The following is a 16,852-nucleotide window of genomic DNA, read 5'->3' as shown; positions in this document are numbered from 1 at the left end:
TAGATAAAAGGCCCAAAACTGTTCACAATACTCCAAGTGTGGTCTTGGCCAATGTCTTACGAAGCCTCAGTATTAAATCCTTACTTTTATATTCTAGTCCCCACAAAATGAAAGCTAACTTTTTAAAAAAGGAGGGAGAGAGAAACCGGGGAATTATAGGCCGGTTAGCCTAACGTCGGTGGTGGGGAAACTGCTGGAGTCAGTTATCAAGGATGTGATAACAGCACATTTGGAAAGCGGTGAAATGATTGGACAAAGTCAGCATGGATTTGTGAAAGGAAAATCATGTCTGACGAATCTCATAGAATTTTTTGAGGATGTAACTAGTAGAGTGGATAGGGGAGAACCAGTGGATGTGGTATATTTGGATTTTCAAAAGGCTTTTGACAAGGTCCCACACAGGAGATTAGTGTGCAAACTTAAAGCACACGGTATTGGGGGTAGGGTATTGGTGTGAGTGGAGAATTGGTTAGCAGACAGGAAGCAAAGAGTGGGAATAAACGGGACCTTTTCAGAATGGCAGGCGGTGACTAGTGGGGTACCGCAAGGCTCAGTGCTGGGACCCCAGTTGTTTACAATATATATTAATGACTTGGATGAGGGAATTAAATGCAGCATCTCCAAGTTTGCGGATGACACGAAGCTGGGTGGCAGTGTTAGCTGTGAGGAGGATGCTAAGAGGATGCAGGGTGACTTGGATAGGTTGGGTGAGTGGGCAAATTCATGGCAGATGCAATTTAATGTGGATAAATGTGAAGTTATCCACTTTGGTGGCAAAAATAGGAAAACAGATTATTATCTGAATGGTGGCCGATTAGGAAAAGGGGAGGTGCAACGAGACCTGGGTGTCATTATACACCAGTCATTGAAAGTGGGCATGCAGGTACAGCAGGCGGTGAAAAAGGCGAACGGTATGCTGGCATTTATAGCGAGAGGATTCGGGTACAGGAGCAGGGAGGTACTACTGCAGTTGTACAAGGCCTTGGTGAGACCACACCTGGAGTATTGTGTGCAGTTTTGGTCCCCTAATCTGAGGAAAGATATCTTTGCCGTAGAGGGAGTACAAAGAAGGTTCACCAGATTGATTCCTGGGATGGCAGGACTTTCATATGAAGAAAGACTGGATGAACTGGGCTTGTACTCGTTGGAATTTAGAAGATTGAGGGGGGATCTGATTGAAACGTATAAAATCCTAAAGGGATTGGACAGGCTAGATGCAGGAAGATTGTTCCCGATGTTGGGGAAGTCCAGAACGAGGGGCCACAGTTTGAGGATAAAGGGGAAGCCTTTTAGGACCGAGATTAGGAAAAACTTCTTCACACAGAGAGTGGTGAATCTGTGGAATTCTCTGCCACAGGAAACAGTTGAGGCCAGTTCACTGGCTGTATTTAAGAGGGAGTTAGATATGGCCCTTGTGGCTACGGGGGTCAGGGGGTATGGAGGGAAGGCTGGGGCGGGGTTCTGAGTTGGATGATCAGCCATGATCATAATAAATGGCGGTGCAGGCTCGAAGGGCCGAATGACCTACTCCTGCACCTATTTTCTATGTTTCTATGTTTCTAACATTACATTTGCCTTCCTCACCACTGACTCGACCTGCAAGTTAACATTAAGGAAGTCCTGCATGAGGACTGCCAAGTTGCTTTGCTCCTCTGCTTTCTGAATTTTCTCCCTGTTTATAAAGTAGTCTTACACTTTTATTCCACTTCCCAAAGTGAATGACCATACACTTCCCAAAACTGTATTCCATCTAACGGATGTGCATGTGTGAATATGCAGAATCAGCTTTATTACTACTGACGCATATTGCAGAATTTGTTATTGTGTGGCAGCATTACAGTGCAATATATAAAAATTACTAATAAGTCACAAATAAATAGTGGAAAGAGAAGGTGGAGCAGCGACGGTGGATGGTTGAGTGAGGAGATGGATTATCGATGGTGTAGTCTGTTTGGTAGGGATTATATATGCTGTAGACTGGTGGGTAAGGAGATGGGTCAGTGATGGTGTGTAGACTGGTCAGTGAGGAGATGGGTCAGTGATGGTGTAGACTGGTCAGTGAGGAGATGGGTCAGTGATGGTGTAGACTGTTGGGTGAGGAGATGGGTCAGTGATGATGTAGACTGGTCAGTGAGGAGATGGATCAGTGATGGTGTAGACTGTTGGGTGAGGAGATGGGTCAGTGATGGTGTAGACTGGTCAGTGAGGAGATGGATCAGTGATGGTGTAGACTGTTGGGTGAGGAGATGGGTCAGTGATGGTGTGTAGACTGGTCAGTGAGGAGATGGATCAGTGATGGTGTAGACTGTTGGGTGAGGAGATGGGTCAGTGATGGTGTGTAGACTGGTCAGTGAGGAGATGGATCAGTGATGGTGTAGACTGTTGGGTGAGGAGATGGAGTAATCATGGTGTAGACTTGTGGAGAGGAGTGGTGGATTCTGAGGGTATTTCATTGTTGAGTTGGTGCCAACAATTTTTTCAAACAGGTTCCTTTCTGACTGCAGGTGGTTGTTGAAGGGTGGTTTGTTCTGACTGATTGTGTGGTGGGTCAGACTAACATGTCCTTCGGTATATCTCTCATCATAGCAAGCAATGGTGCAGCTCATCAAGGAGGCAGCTGGGCAGAACGAGGTCTCCCCACGTGACGAGTCCCCGACAGAAATCCTCAATCAGGTCTGTCCGTCAACCTGGCGTGGTGCTTGCAAGACGGCTGTGCAGCTGTTGTTCGGGCAGGCTGGGCTGGTAAGTGACTTCAACACTGACGTAGGGATGGAGTGGGTTCCTCGGAGTGGCTGTGGACTGGGGTTCAGACTCTGCAGCTCCTGATCTCAGCTGGGTTTCAGTGGAGAGTGGAGAGGTTGCAGACAGCCTGTGACCTGTCAGATTCACTCCCACCACCCAGTGACTGTACCTGGTTGGATTCTGATGAGTGGAAGCCTCAGGAACAATTACTCCACTCTGTTAGTGTTGGGGAATGTGGATCAATCCCTCTCTCACCCTCCTACCGCGTTGCACACATCAGTATTTTGTTGTTAAAAGTGATGCTTGTTTATGTCTCCCTATTCCTGATCTCCTGTAGAGTACCCCAGAGTTCAGAAGGAGATGCTCACTGCCTTCTTGGCTGTTACTTAATGCTGTACCACTGGCCTTTGGTCAGCATGCTGGCTGAGCCAATCTGTCCTGGTGTGAAATGACCATTTAGTGCAAGAAGAGCTTACATCTCGTTCAACCGATTGGACCAAGGTTGGAGATGTTCACCAATGTCATGCTTTTGATTTTGTTTTATTTATTTTATTTTTATTTATTTATTCTATTTAGAGTGCGGAACAGGCCCTTCCGGCCCTTTGAGCTGTGCTGCCCAGCAACCCCCAATTTAACCCTAGCCTAATCATTGGGACAATTTACAATGACCAGTCAACCTACTGACCGGTGTGTCTCAGACTGTGGGAGGAAACTGGAGCACCTGGAGGAAACCCACGCACACACGGGAAGGAAGTATGCGCAACAGAGGATGCCGCAATTGAATTCCAAACTCCGACGCCCTGAGCTGTAATAGTGTTGTGCTAACCACTATGCTGCCATGGCAACTGGTTGGATTATGATTGGTGGAAGCCTCAGGAACAAATACCCGCCCTAGTAGTGTTGAGGAATGGGGATCAGCTCTTCACTCACCCTCCCCCCGGGGTTCACACACACCTTGCCCTTCCCTCTTTTGCATTATGCTCTTCGTTGCCTCAGCATTCACTAACTTTCTGAATTTGTGAATTGTCTGTGAAATAGTTCCTTATTTTTTTATATTTTATTGAGATACAGTGAGGAACAGCACCACCAAGCAACCCACCAGTTTTAATCACAGGACACTTTACAGTGACCAATTAGCCTACTAACTGGTACGTCTTTGGAATGTGGGAGGAAAGCAGACAGTCATGGGGAGAGCCTGCAAACTCCTTACAGGCAGCAACAGGAATTGAACCCCTGTCCTGGTACTGTAAAGCGACGTGCTAACCACTACACCACTGTACCGCCCCATTCTGAGGTGTCGTTACTTGTACAGTAGGAAGCACACAGCCAGTTTACATCTTTTACACAGCTTCAGCACCCATATACCATCTCAGCACTGTACTCAGTGTCGCAGTACATTACATGCTCAAACCAGCAATCCACCGATGAAGGTGTGAATCTGGACCCAACAAGATTCTTCTATGAAATATTTTGCTTTGTGATACAACTCTGTTTTAAATTTCAAGTTAAGTCTTGCAAGGAATTGATTCAGTCCACGATTCTCCTTTACTGTCCTGATAAGGCTAACCTCAGGTTGTAGGAGCACCTCATATTCCGTCTGGTTAGTGTTACGTACCCCATAACTGAGTTGCCAAACCAGCAGAAATGGCACTTAGTTGGAGTCTGGATTACTGGAACTAAGAAAGTTTTATTAAAGAAATAAGTAACACAGTACTCTAATAGTAAGGATATAAATGCAACAGGTTAGCAATGATAAAACACACATGTACACAGAACTAGGATAATAGGATCAATCAAGCTCTATTGCAGTCTAGGGATAAAATGATCAGTCTCAAGTGACGCAGAGTTCAGTTCGGTTTAGTTCAGTTCACAGTAATCGCTGTTGTGCCGTTGGGGAGAGAGAGAGAGCAAATGATGATATTCAAATCGGATTCAAACAGACCTTTGATATTCCTCGCAGTTAGCTTTTGGGCGAGCCCTTTGTAATGTCTTCTGAGGTCACTGACTATGACCCCTCTGTTCCGGATACGATCGTTCTTCTGCGGTGAACCCGGCACCCAGGCAAGGGCGGACACACACACCAGGTTCCCGCCGATCGTACCTTTTCACCCTGTGCGTCTATGGTCGGTCCTGCGACCAGACCTCCAAAACTCCCACCAACTTGTGGGGGGGCACCGCACTTCCAGGGTCCCGTTATCTCGTGGTGTCATGGTGTGTCCCTTGCCTTAGCGAACCTGTTCCTTTTATCCTCCTGCTGGTGTATCGCCTGTCCATCAAACTTCAAACAGTTCAGGTTCAAAGCAACCGGTCTGACGATACTCGGAACTGTGTCTTTTTTCGTTAATCTCTCTTGTCTCTCATTTATTAGCATTTTGAATGTTTCCCCATTGTCTCTCTCTTATCTCTCTTATCGGCATCAATCTTCTGATAACTTGGTCTGTTGTCACATTAGCCTCCAACCTGATGGCAAAAAACAGTGATTTCTCTAACATCTTGTAATTTCAACCCCTTCCCTTTTCTCTTTTTGCATTCCACATTCTGTTTCCTCTCTCATGCCTTCACCTGTCTATATCACCTCCCTCTGACTCCCCCCACCCTTCCCTTTCTTCCATAGTCCACTGTTCCCTCCTATCAGATTCCCTCTTCTTCAGCCCTTCATCCATTCCACATATCCCCTCCCAGCTTCTTACTTCATCCTCCCTACCCCACCCACACACCTTCCCCCTCACCTAGTCTCACCTATCTCCTGCCAGCTTGTCCTTCTTCCCTCCCCCACCTTCTTATTCCTACACGTTCCCCCTTCCTTTCCAGTCCTGATGAAGGGTCTCGGCCCGAAACATCAACTGTTTATCTCCTTCTATTCCCTTATTTCCTCTCAGCCTGACCTGCTGAGTTCCTCTAGCATTTTGTGTGTGTTACATAGAGCAGTATTTTGTTATTAAAGTGACACGTGTATTTCTCTCTTTTCCTGATCTCCTGCAGAGTATCCAGGATTGGGAAGAAGCTGGCTGCCTTCCTGGCTGCTCCTTGATGCTCTGCCACCAGTCTTTGGCCACTGGTCAGCATGCTGGCTGAGCCAGTCTGTCCTGGTGTGAAATGACTATTTAGTGCAGGAACAACCTGTATCTTGTCAGGCGATTGGGCCAGGTTTAGAGATGTCTTCCAATATCATGCTTTTGATACCTTGCAATTAAGCTTGGGGGTCTCTGAATGAGGGGTCAGGAATGGACAATTGTTCCACCATCGCTGGTGCCTCTCAAAGTATTCAGGACAAAGTGAGCCTCCTCTCCCCACTTACTGACCCAATGGCTTTGCCAGTACAATGTCTCCTTTAGAAGATGTCGAAGAATAAACATTAAGCATTCAAAGTAACACGCATATAATGCTGGAGAAATTCAGCAGGTCAGGCAGCATCTATGAAAGTGAATAAACAGTCAATGTTTTGGGCCAAAACCCTTCATCAGGGCTGAAAAGGAAGAGGAAAGATGCCAAAATAAGAAGTTGGGGGAGGGGAAGGAAGATAAACTAGAAAGTGATAGGTGAGGCCTGGTGGGTGGGGAGGGGTGTTTAAGTAAGAAACTGGAAGCTGATAGGTCGAAAAGACGAAGGGCTGAAGAAGAAGGAATCTGATAGGAGAGGAGTGTGAACCATGGGAGAAAGGGAAGGAGGAAAAGCATCTTGGGGAGGTGAAAGGCAGGTGAGAAGAAGAGGAAAAAATTGAATTGAATTGACTTTATTTCTTACATCCCCTTACATACATGAGGAGTAAAAATCTTTACGTTACATCTCTGTCTAAATGTACGATGTGCAATTTATAGTAATTTATAATAAATTGTATGTAGAACAGGGACGGTCAATATAACATAGATATACAGTTGCGTCAGCATGAGTTAAGCAGTCGGACCGGTAGAAGAAGCTGTCCTGGAGCCTGGTAGTCCTGGCTTTTATGCTGTGGTGCCATTTCCCAGATGGTAGCAGCTAGAACAGATTGTGGTTGGGATGACTCGGGTCCCCAATGATCCTTCAGGCCCTTTTTACTGGAAGGAAAAATTTATGTTCATACCATGAGAATACGAGGTGTTACTCCTCCACCCTGAGAGTGGCTTCATCTTGGCAGAAGAGGAAGCTATGGACAGACATGTCAGAAAAGGAGTGAGGATTGGAATTAAAATAGTTGGCCACCAGGAAATTCTGCTTTTGGCAGATGGAGTGGAGGTGCTCCACAAAGCAGCCCCCCAATTTACTTTGGCCACATTGAGAGCACTAGATACAGTAGACAACCCCAACAGATTCTCAGGCAAAGTGTTGTCTCACCTGGAAGGACTGTTTTGGGGTGAAATTGATGGGGTCAAGGGATTGGTGGGAAACTCACATAGGGAAATGCATATGCATGAATTAGTCAGCAATAGAAACACTTAGCAGGTTATGCAACTGTGGAAAGAGAAACAGGCCAGTGTTTCTGGACTCTTACCAGAAGGAGGTGATGCTGGAGTGAACACTCACCATCTTCTCAAACCTTCAGGTGGTGGTGGACACGGCACAGATTGAGAACAAGGAAGCTTATGCTCCACAGATCAGCCTGGAGGGTTCCAGGATCGTGGTTCAGGTACCTTCTACGTGGTAAGTACCCCTGTTCCTCCAACAACACTGTGCTGTCCAGTGCGATCTATCTGTCTCACGTGAACAGAGAGCTTGTGGGGAGGAAGATCTGGGTTATTCCCTGGCTGTGTTCAGAACACGTTGTCAGCCACTGTTGTGTGTGAACTCTTAGTCACGTCTTTGCCCAGATAGTGATAGTCAGAAGTCAGTGTTTTGTGTAGTCTCTGGAGTTTAGAAGAATGTGTGTGGTGGGGGCGGGGGGGGATCTCACTGAAACCTATTGAAAGGCCTAGTAGGGTTGATGTGAGAGAATAGTGGGGGAGTTTAGGACCAGAGGGGACAGCTTCAGAATAGAAGAACATCCCTTTAGAACGGAGAAGATAAGGAATTTCCTTAGCCACAGGGTAGTGAATCTGAGGAAGTCATTGCCACAGACAGCAGTGCAGGCCAAGTCATTGGGTAAAGCAGAGGTTTTCCCAATATTTAAAGCAGAGTTTGATAGGTTTTTGACTCGTCAGGGTATCATGGTTAAGAGGATAAGGCAAGAGAATGGGGTTGACAGGGATAATAAATCAGCCATGATGGAATGGTGGAGCAGACTCGATGGGCCGAATGGTCTATTCCTGCTCCTAGTCTTATAGTCTTATGGAATCACTGAATTATTTCCGTTTAAATATCTCACTGTGCTTATGGGGATTTTGTTTAAGCTGTTGTACTTTGAGTGTCGTCTTACTGTAATTTTCAATAGGATTAAAACTATTAAGTATTTTCTTTCTCTTGTGCCACTTTCTGTGAGGAGAACATTAAGGCATCCTGGTGGTTAAGGGAGCTGTTTGGGGATGGGTGGGTAGTTGGGAGAGTAAGTATATGACTATGTGGAAGATAAAATAAATCACAGTCATGTCCATGCTCAAACTGCTGGAGGAACACAGCAGGTCAGGCAGCATTTGAGGAGGGAAATGGACGGTGTTGTGACTCTTCATCAGGACTGGAAGCTAACTCCCCTCTTCCTTTCCAGTCCAGAGAGCCTTGACCAGAAATGCCAACTGTCCATTTCCCTCCATAAATGCTGCCTGACCTGCTGAGTTCCTCTAGCATTTTGTGTGTTGCTTCAGATTTCCAGCATCTGCAGGATCCCCTGTGTCCACAGTAACATCCCCATTCCCAGACTGAGCTGGGATTGACTTGATGGGCTCAGCACATTCAGATCAGAATGAGGTTTAATATCACTGGCATACGTCATGAAATTTGTTGATTTGTGGCAGCAGTACATTTCAATACATCATAATAAAAAGTTATAAATTACAATAAGAAATATATACTGTTTAAAAGGTTAAGTAAGTAGTGCAAAAAGAGAGGAAAAAAATATAGTGAGGTAGTGTTCATGGGTTCATTGTCCATTCAGAAATCTGACGGTGGAGAGGAAGAAGCTGTTCCTGAAATGTTGCGTGTGTGTCTTCAGGCTCCTGTACCACCTCTTTGATGATAACAATGAGAAGAGGGAAAGTTCTGAGTGTTGAGGTGTCCTTAATGATGGATGCATCGCCTTTTGAAGCTGTCCTCGATGTTGCAGAGGCTCACACTCATGATGAAGCTGGCTGAGTTTACAACTTTTTCCAGCTTTTTCTGATTCTGTGCAGTGGCCTCTCTCCCTCCATACCAGATGATGATGCAGCCAGTTAGAATTCTCTCCTCGATACATCTGTAGAAATTTGCAAGAGTCTTTGGTGACATAACGAGATTCTCTTTGGACCTTTTATGGATCATTGTATATTTTGTACATTGTATGGAAATTAAAGTTAAACTTTGGGGTTTGGAATTGGGGATGGTAAGGAAAGAGTGGATGTGGAGGAGAAAAGTCTCTGTGTTCCTCACCTTACTGAAGTATTTTCTTTTCAAACTGTCCTGTCAAGGTGCCTGAAGGAGGATCCTGCCACCATGTCTCTGCTGCAGAGGTGCCTGGATCCAGAGAAAACACTAGGACTGGTGGATGTGTTGTACACGGCTGTTTTTGACCTTTCCAAGTGGAAAGAGCGAAGGTACAGGGCTAGACACGTTCTGCAGATAGAACACATGAAGCTTCAGCAGCTGTGCACATTCAACACCTTGAGTGCATTCCTTTGCTCAACCTCACACTCCCAGACTTGGTGTTTAGAACAGTAGTAGCACAGTACAGGCCCCTCACCCCACACTGTTTTAATGACCATTTAAACTATTCTAAGATCAATCTAACCCTTCCCTCCTACATATCCCTTCATTCATCTATCATGGCTATCTGAGAGTTTCTTAAATGTCCATAATGTATCTGCTTCTACCACCACCCTTCGTGGCTTGAAAGGCATCCATTCCCTAAACTTTCTTCCACTGGCCAAAAAAGATGTGTCCCCTCGTATTAGCCATTTCCCACCGGGAAAAATGCGCTGGCCATCTTCTCTATCTATGCCTCTCGTAATCTTATACATCCCTATCAAGTCATCTCCCATCTTCTTTCACTCCAAAGAGAAAAGCTCTAGTTCACACAACCTACCTTAATAAGGCGCACTCTCTAATCCAGGCAGCATCCTGGTAAATCTCCTCTGCACCCTCTCTAAAGCTTCAACAGCCTTCCTATAATGAGATGACTAAAACCAAACACAATATTTTAAGTGTGGTCTAACTGGAGTATCACAAGTTCTGGGCTGTCCACACAGCTAGGTGCCATGGATTACAGGAACTCCCCAGCTTACAAACACCCAACATGTGTACAGCCCTTACACATGGCTGAGCGTTTAGGAGACTGGTTGGATGGATTTGACCACTGCCACGGTGTCCCAGATATTCTCTGCCAGCTTGGAATTCAGTTTGCAGTTTCATTTTTGACAGGAGCTGTTTGGGTTATGAATACTTCATGGAAGTAGAACCCTATTGTACTCTTTGCTGGGGAACTGCAGATTTAGAGTCATAGAGCACCACTGGCCCTTCAGCCCTTCTAGTCCATGCCAAAATTGTTATTCTGCCTAGTCTCATCGACCCACACCTGGACCGTAGTTCTCCATACACCTCCCATCTAAACTTCTCTTAAATGTTAAAATCCAACTCACATTCACTACGAGAACTGCCCGCTTATTCCACACTCTCATCACCGTCTGAGTGAAGAAGTTCCCTCTGATGTTCCCCTTAAACATTTCACCTTTCACCCTTAACTATATTTATAGTTTCAATATAATTATGGGAGAAGGATAGGTCTGGACCCAGGGTTGAGATTTTTGATTGGAGAAAAGCTCACTTTAAGGAGATGCGAAAGGATTTAGAAGGAGTGGATTGGGACAATTTGTTTTATGAGGAGGATGTAATAGAAAAATGGAGGTCATTTAAAGGTGAAATTTTGAGGGTACAGAATCTTTATGTTCCTGTTAGGTTGAAAGGAAAGGTTAAAAGTTTGAGAGGGTCATGGTTTTCAAGGGATATTGGAAACTTGGTTCGGAAAAAGAGAGATATCGACAATAAATACAGGCAGCATGGAGTAAATAAGGTGCTCGAGGAATATAAAGAATGTAAAAGGAATCTTAAGAAAGAAATTAGAAGAGCTAAAAGAAGATACGAGGTTGCTTTAGCGAGTAAGGTGAAAATAAATCCAAAAGGTTTCTACAGTTACATTAATAGCAAAAGGATAGTGAAGGATAAAATTGGTCCCTTAGAGAATCAGAGTGGATGGCTATGTGCGAAGCCAAAAGAGATGGGGGAGATTTTGAATAATTTCTTTTCTTCGGTATTCACTAAGGCGAAGGATATTGAATTGTGTAAGGTGAGGGAAGCAGGTAGGGAAGTTATGGAAACTATGATGATTAAAGAAGTACTGGCACTTTTAAGGAACATAAAAGTAGGTAAGTCTCTGGGTCCTGACAGGATATTCCCTAGAACCTTGAGGGAAGTTAGTGTAGTAATAGCAGGGGCTCTGACAGAAATATTTCAAATGTCATTAGAAACGGGGATGGTGCTGGAGGATTGGCGTATTGCTCATGTTCCATTGTTTAAAAAGGGTTTTAAGAGTAAACCTAGCAATTATCGGCCTGTGAGTTTGACGTCAGTGGTGGGTAAATTAATGGAAAGTATTCCTAGAGATGGTACATATAAGTATCTGGATAGATAGGGTCTGATTAGGAACAGTCAACGTGGATTTGTGTGTGGAAAGTCATGTTTGACAAATCTTACTGAATTTTTTGAAGAGGTTACTAGGAAAATTGACGAGGGTAAAGCGGTGGATGTTGTCTATGTGGACTTCAGTAAGGTCTTTGACAAGGTTCCACACAGAAGATTAGTTAGGAAGGTTCAATTGTTAGGTATTAATATTGAAGTAGTAAAATGGACTCAGCGGTGGCTGGATGGGAGACGCCAGAGAGTGGTGGTGGATAACTGTTTGTCAGATTGGAGGCCAGTGATGAGTGGTGTGCCTCAGGGATCTGTACTGGGTCCAATGTTGTTTGTCATCTACATTAATGATCTGGACGATGGGGTGGTAAATTGGATTAGTAAGTCTGCCTCTCTGTCTAGGTACCATATCCGATGCAGACTTTGGAGAACATGGTTTTCCATATAGATCTATCCTTCGTTTTTTGGATGACTTCCATTTCCTTGATGTGTAGCCACCTGGCTATGCTTTTGATGTACATAAGCCGAGGTCTTCCTCTAGGTTTGCTCCCCTCAATCTTTCCAGAGAGTATGAGTTTTTCTAGTTCATCTTTCCACATGATGTGCCCTAGGAACGTGAGTTGTCTTTCTCTTATTGTTGGTATGAGTGATCGAACTGCTTGGGCTTTTCTGAGAACTTCTTCATTTGATGTGTGTGTGGTCCATGATATTTTTAACATTCTCCTGTAGAACCATATTTCAGCTGCTTCTAGGCTCGTTTCCATTGCTGGAGAAATGGCCCAGCAATGATTAATAATGATTAGTAAGTATGCAGATGATACTAAGATAGGTGGCGTTGTCGATAATGAAGTAGTTTTTCAAAGCTTGCAGAGAGATTTAGGCCAGTTAGAAGAGTGGGCTGAAAGATGACAGATGGAATTTAATGCTGATAAATGTGAGGTGCTACATTTTGGTAGGACTAATCAAAATAGGACATACATGATAAATGGTAGGGCATTGAAGAATGCAGTAAAACAGAGGGATCTAGGAATAATGGTGCATAGTTCCCTGAAGGTGGAATCTCATGTGGATATGGTGATGAAGAAAGGTTTTGGTATGCTGGCCTTTATAAATCAGAGCATTGAGTATAGGAGTTGGGATGTAATGTTAAAATTGTATAAGGCATTGGTAAGGCCAAATTTGGAGCATTGTGTACAGTTCTGGTCACCAAATTATAGGAAAGATGTCAACAAAATTGAGAGAGTACAGAGAAGAGATACTAGAATGTTGCCTGGGTTTCATCACCTAAGTTACAGAGAAAGGTTGAACAAATTGGGTCTTTATTCTTTGGAGCGTAGAAGGTTGAGGGGGGACTTGATAGAGGTATTTAAAATTATGAGGGGGATAGATAGAGGATAGGCTTTTTCCATTGAGTGTAGGGGAGATTCAAACAAGAGGACATGAGTTGAGAGTTAAAGGGCAAAAGTTTAGAGGTAACATGAGGGGGAACTTCTTTACTCAGAGAGTGGTAGCTGTGTGGAACGAGCTTCCAGCAGAAGTGATTGGGGCAGGTTTGATGTTGTCATTTAAAGTTAAATTGGATAGCTATATGGACAGGAAAGGAATGGAGGTTATGAGCTGAGTGAGGTCGGTGGGACTAGGTGAGAGTAAGCGTTCAGCACGGACTAGAAGGGCTGAGATGGCCTGTTTCTGTGTTGTAATTGTTACATGGTTATATGGTTATATGACCTCTGACTGTAGTCCCACCTAACCTTAGTGGAAAAAGCCTGCTTGCATTTACCCTATCTATCCTTCTCATAATTTTGTATAGCTCTATCAAATCTCCCCTCATTCTCCTCCCCTCCAGGGAATAAAGTCCTAACATATTCAACTTTTCCTTTTTCCTGCCAGTTCCAAAACCATTTATATCTCTGTGTCCGCTATGGATATTCTCTGCTGAATTGACTTCTCCACCTGGCTTTGCGTTGTCTCGGTAACACTGTAACTCAATGTTTGATGTAATGAGATGCAACACTGTGGGTAGTAAGTTGCCCCTCTTGCTTCAGGTTCAAGTTCAGTTAATCTCATTCAACCATACACACATACACCGTTAAACAAAAGCTGCACTCAGCCTGTGCTCAGGTTTCCCTCCCTGTCGCTCCACCATTTTCACGTAATGAGATTTGATGCCTTCGGGTAGTAAGTCACCTTTCTTGTTTCGTGATGCAGGGAGCAGGCACTGCCAAGCATTCAGATCCAGCTGCGGCGAGAGTGTGCTGACTTTGGGGGCCATGTGGATCTCCCGGCGGGGAATGGGGCAATGGTGAAGTCACCAGGAGGGCTGCAGAAGACCTTTGCCAAGCTGACCTCCCGTTTCACCAAGCGAGGGTCGTGTAGCAGCAGTAGTAGCGGCAGCAGCAGTGGTGGCGCCGGGAGCTTCTCCATCCCCAGCACCCCGTCCAAGGGCAACTTCTGCCTCGGTGGATCTGAGGAGGAGCGGAAAGGGAAGCTCGCTGGCCACTCGGACCTAAGGCTACAGAGCATCCTGAACATCGGACACTTCCCGAAGACCGCCGAGTCCCAGGAAGTCACCCGAGGCACAGGCAGCCCCATGGTCAATGGCTTCTCACTGGACAAGAGGGAGGCCTTCCTGAAAGGCGACGACAGCAAGGACGACCAGGGCATCAAGCTACCCAGCGACCAGGAGATGCAGGATGTCATTGACTTCCTCTCCGGTTTCAACATGGGCAAATCCCAGCAGGCATCACCTCTCGTCAACCGGAGGAATTCTGCCCCGGTGCCTGAGCAGAAGGGGCCCACCCTGCAGCAGACGCAGGCTGCGCCGCACACCCCGCTGCCGACATCCCAGCAGCTGCAGCAGCAGCCACCACCATTGCAAAAACCGCAGCTGCAGTATTACCAGCACCTCCTGCAGCCCATTGGGCAGCAGCCCCTGGGTCCCCGCGCTGCCGGCAAATGGCCCAACAGCTCCCCACAGCTGAGCTCGGGAGCGGGGCTTTCTCCAATGGGGCCGCTAGGCCAGTGGAACAACCCAGCCACGCACTCAGACTTGGGCTCGGACTTGTACAGCCTGGGTCTCGTGGGTAACTACATGGACAGCGTCATGGACAATGTCATGTCGGACATGTTAGGCCCAAAGGTGGCCAACACCAGGAACAACACCTGGCCCAACCGGGTGCAGAGTGATGGCGTCTTCGGAATGCTGGGAGACATCCTGCCCTTTGACCCCGCAGGTAAATTTCCCAATCTCTTCTCTGTATCTCTGCTAAATCTTAGCAAGGTCCCAGTGACAGTAAGTCCCAGAGTAGGGGTGGCGAACCTAGGCCAAGGAAACATGCACAAAAATATTGTGGTACGCGGCTGGTTCTGTAAACCTCACCCATAATAAAAAGATCCGTAACCAGCCATAGAACCATAGAACCATAGAAACTACAGCACAGAAACAGGCCCTTTGGCCCTTCTTGGCTGCGCTGAACCATTTTCTGCCTAGTCCCACTGACCTGCACACGGACCATATCCCTTCATACACCTCCCATCCATGTATCTGTCCAATTTATTCTCAAATGTTAAAAAAGAACCCACATTTACCACCTCGTCTGGCAGCTCATTCCATACTCCCACCACTTTCTGTGTGAAGAAGCCCCCCCCCAATGTTCCCTTTAAACTTTTCCCCCCTCACCCTTAACCCATGTCCTCTGTTTTTTTTCTCCCCTTGCCTCAGTGGAAAAAGCCTGCTTGCATTCACTCTATCTATACCCATCATAATCTTATATACCTCTATCAAATCTCCCCTCATTCTTCTACGCTCCAGGGAATAAAGTCCTAACCTATTCAACCTTTCTCTGTAACTGAGTTTCTCAAGTCCCGGCTACATCCTTGTAAACCTTCTCTGCACTCTTTCAACCTTATTTATATCCTTCCTGTAATTTGGTGACCAAAACTGAACACAATACTCCAGATTCGGCCTCACCAATGCCTTATACAACCTCATCATAACATTCCAGCTCTTATACTCAATACTTTGATTAATAAAGGCCAGTGTACCAAAAGCTCTCTTTATGACCCTATCTACCTGTGACGACACTTTTAGGGAATTTTGTATCTGTATTCCCAGATCCCTCTGTTCCACTGCACTCCTCAGTGCCTTACCATTAACCCTGTATGTTCTACGTTGGTTTGTCCTTCCAACGTGCAATACCTCACACTTGTCAGTATTAAACTCCATCTGCCATTTTTCAGCCCATTTTTCCAGCTGGTCCAAGTCCCTCTGCAGGCTCTGAAAACCTTCCTCACTGTCTACTACACCTCGAATCTTTGTATCATCAGCAAACTTGCTGATCCAATTTACCACATTATCATCCAGATCATTGATATAGATGACAAATAACAATGGACCCAGCACTGATCCCTGTGGCACACTAGTCACAGGCCTCCACTCAGAGAAGCAATTCTCTACCACCACTCTCTGGCTTCTTCCATCGAGCCAATGTCTAATCCAATTTACCACCTCGGCATGTATACCTAGCGACTGAATTTTCCTAACTAACCTCCCATGCGGGACCTTGTCAAAGGCCTTACCGAAGGCCATGTAGACAATACCCACTGCCTTCCCTTCATCCACTTTCCTGGTAACCTCCTCGAAAAACTTCAACAGATTGGTCAAACATGACCTACCACGCACAAAGCCATGTTGATTCTCCCTAATAAGCCCCTGTCTATCCAAATGCTTGTAGATTCTGTCTCTTAGTACTCCCTCCAATAACTTACCTACTACTGACGTTAAACTCACCGGCCTATAATTTCCCGGATTACTTTTCGATCCTTTTTTAAACAACGGAACAACATGAGCCACTCTCCAATCCTCCGGCACTTCACCCGTAGACAGCGACATTTTGAATATTTCTGCCAGGGCCCCCGCAATTTCAACACTAGTCTCCTTCAAGGTCCGAGGGAACACTCTGTCAGGTCCCAGGGATTTATCCACTTTAATTTTCCTCAAGGCAGCAAGCACCTCCTCCTTTTCAATCTGTACAGTTTCCATGGTCTCACTACTTGATTCCCTCAATTCCATAGATTTCATGCCAGCTTCCTTAGTAAATACAGACGCAAAAAACCTATTTAAGATCTCCCCCATTTCCTTTGGTTCCGTACAAAGCCGACCACTCTGATCTTCAAAAGGACCAATTTTATCCCTTACAATCCTTTTGCTCTTAATATACTTGTAAAAGCTCTTTGGATTATCCTTCACTTTGACTGCCAAGGCAACCTCATGTCTTCTTTTAGCCCTCCTGATTTCTTTCTTAAGTATTTTCTTGCACTTCTTATACTCCTCAAGCACCTGATTTACCCCCTGTTTCCTATACATTTCATGCAACTCCCTCTT

General features: G+C 45.4%; 1 protein-coding gene across 3 annotated transcripts in view; it reads left to right on the top strand.

Moving 5' to 3' along the window:
* Positions 1–16,852, top strand: part of LOC134356359 (granule associated Rac and RHOG effector protein 1-like) — a 249,049-nt gene that overhangs the window by 216,934 nt on the left and 15,263 nt on the right. For all 3 annotated transcript variants that reach the window (XM_063067262.1, XM_063067259.1, XM_063067260.1), the window contains 4 exons: positions 2,587–2,742; positions 7,265–7,362; positions 9,255–9,380; positions 13,678–14,702. In XM_063067262.1, the coding sequence (XP_062923332.1) occupies positions 2,587–2,742; positions 7,265–7,362; positions 9,255–9,380; positions 13,678–14,702 (1,405 nt within the window). The remainder of the gene's footprint in view (positions 1–2,586; positions 2,743–7,264; positions 7,363–9,254; positions 9,381–13,677; positions 14,703–16,852) is intronic.

The sequence above is a fragment of the Mobula hypostoma genome, chromosome 14 (assembly GCF_963921235.1).
Source record: "Mobula hypostoma chromosome 14, sMobHyp1.1, whole genome shotgun sequence".
Lineage (NCBI taxonomy): Eukaryota > Metazoa > Chordata > Chondrichthyes > Myliobatiformes > Myliobatidae > Mobula > Mobula hypostoma.
Note: the sequence above shows the minus strand (reverse complement) of the source record. Positions and strands in the feature narration are given on the sequence as shown.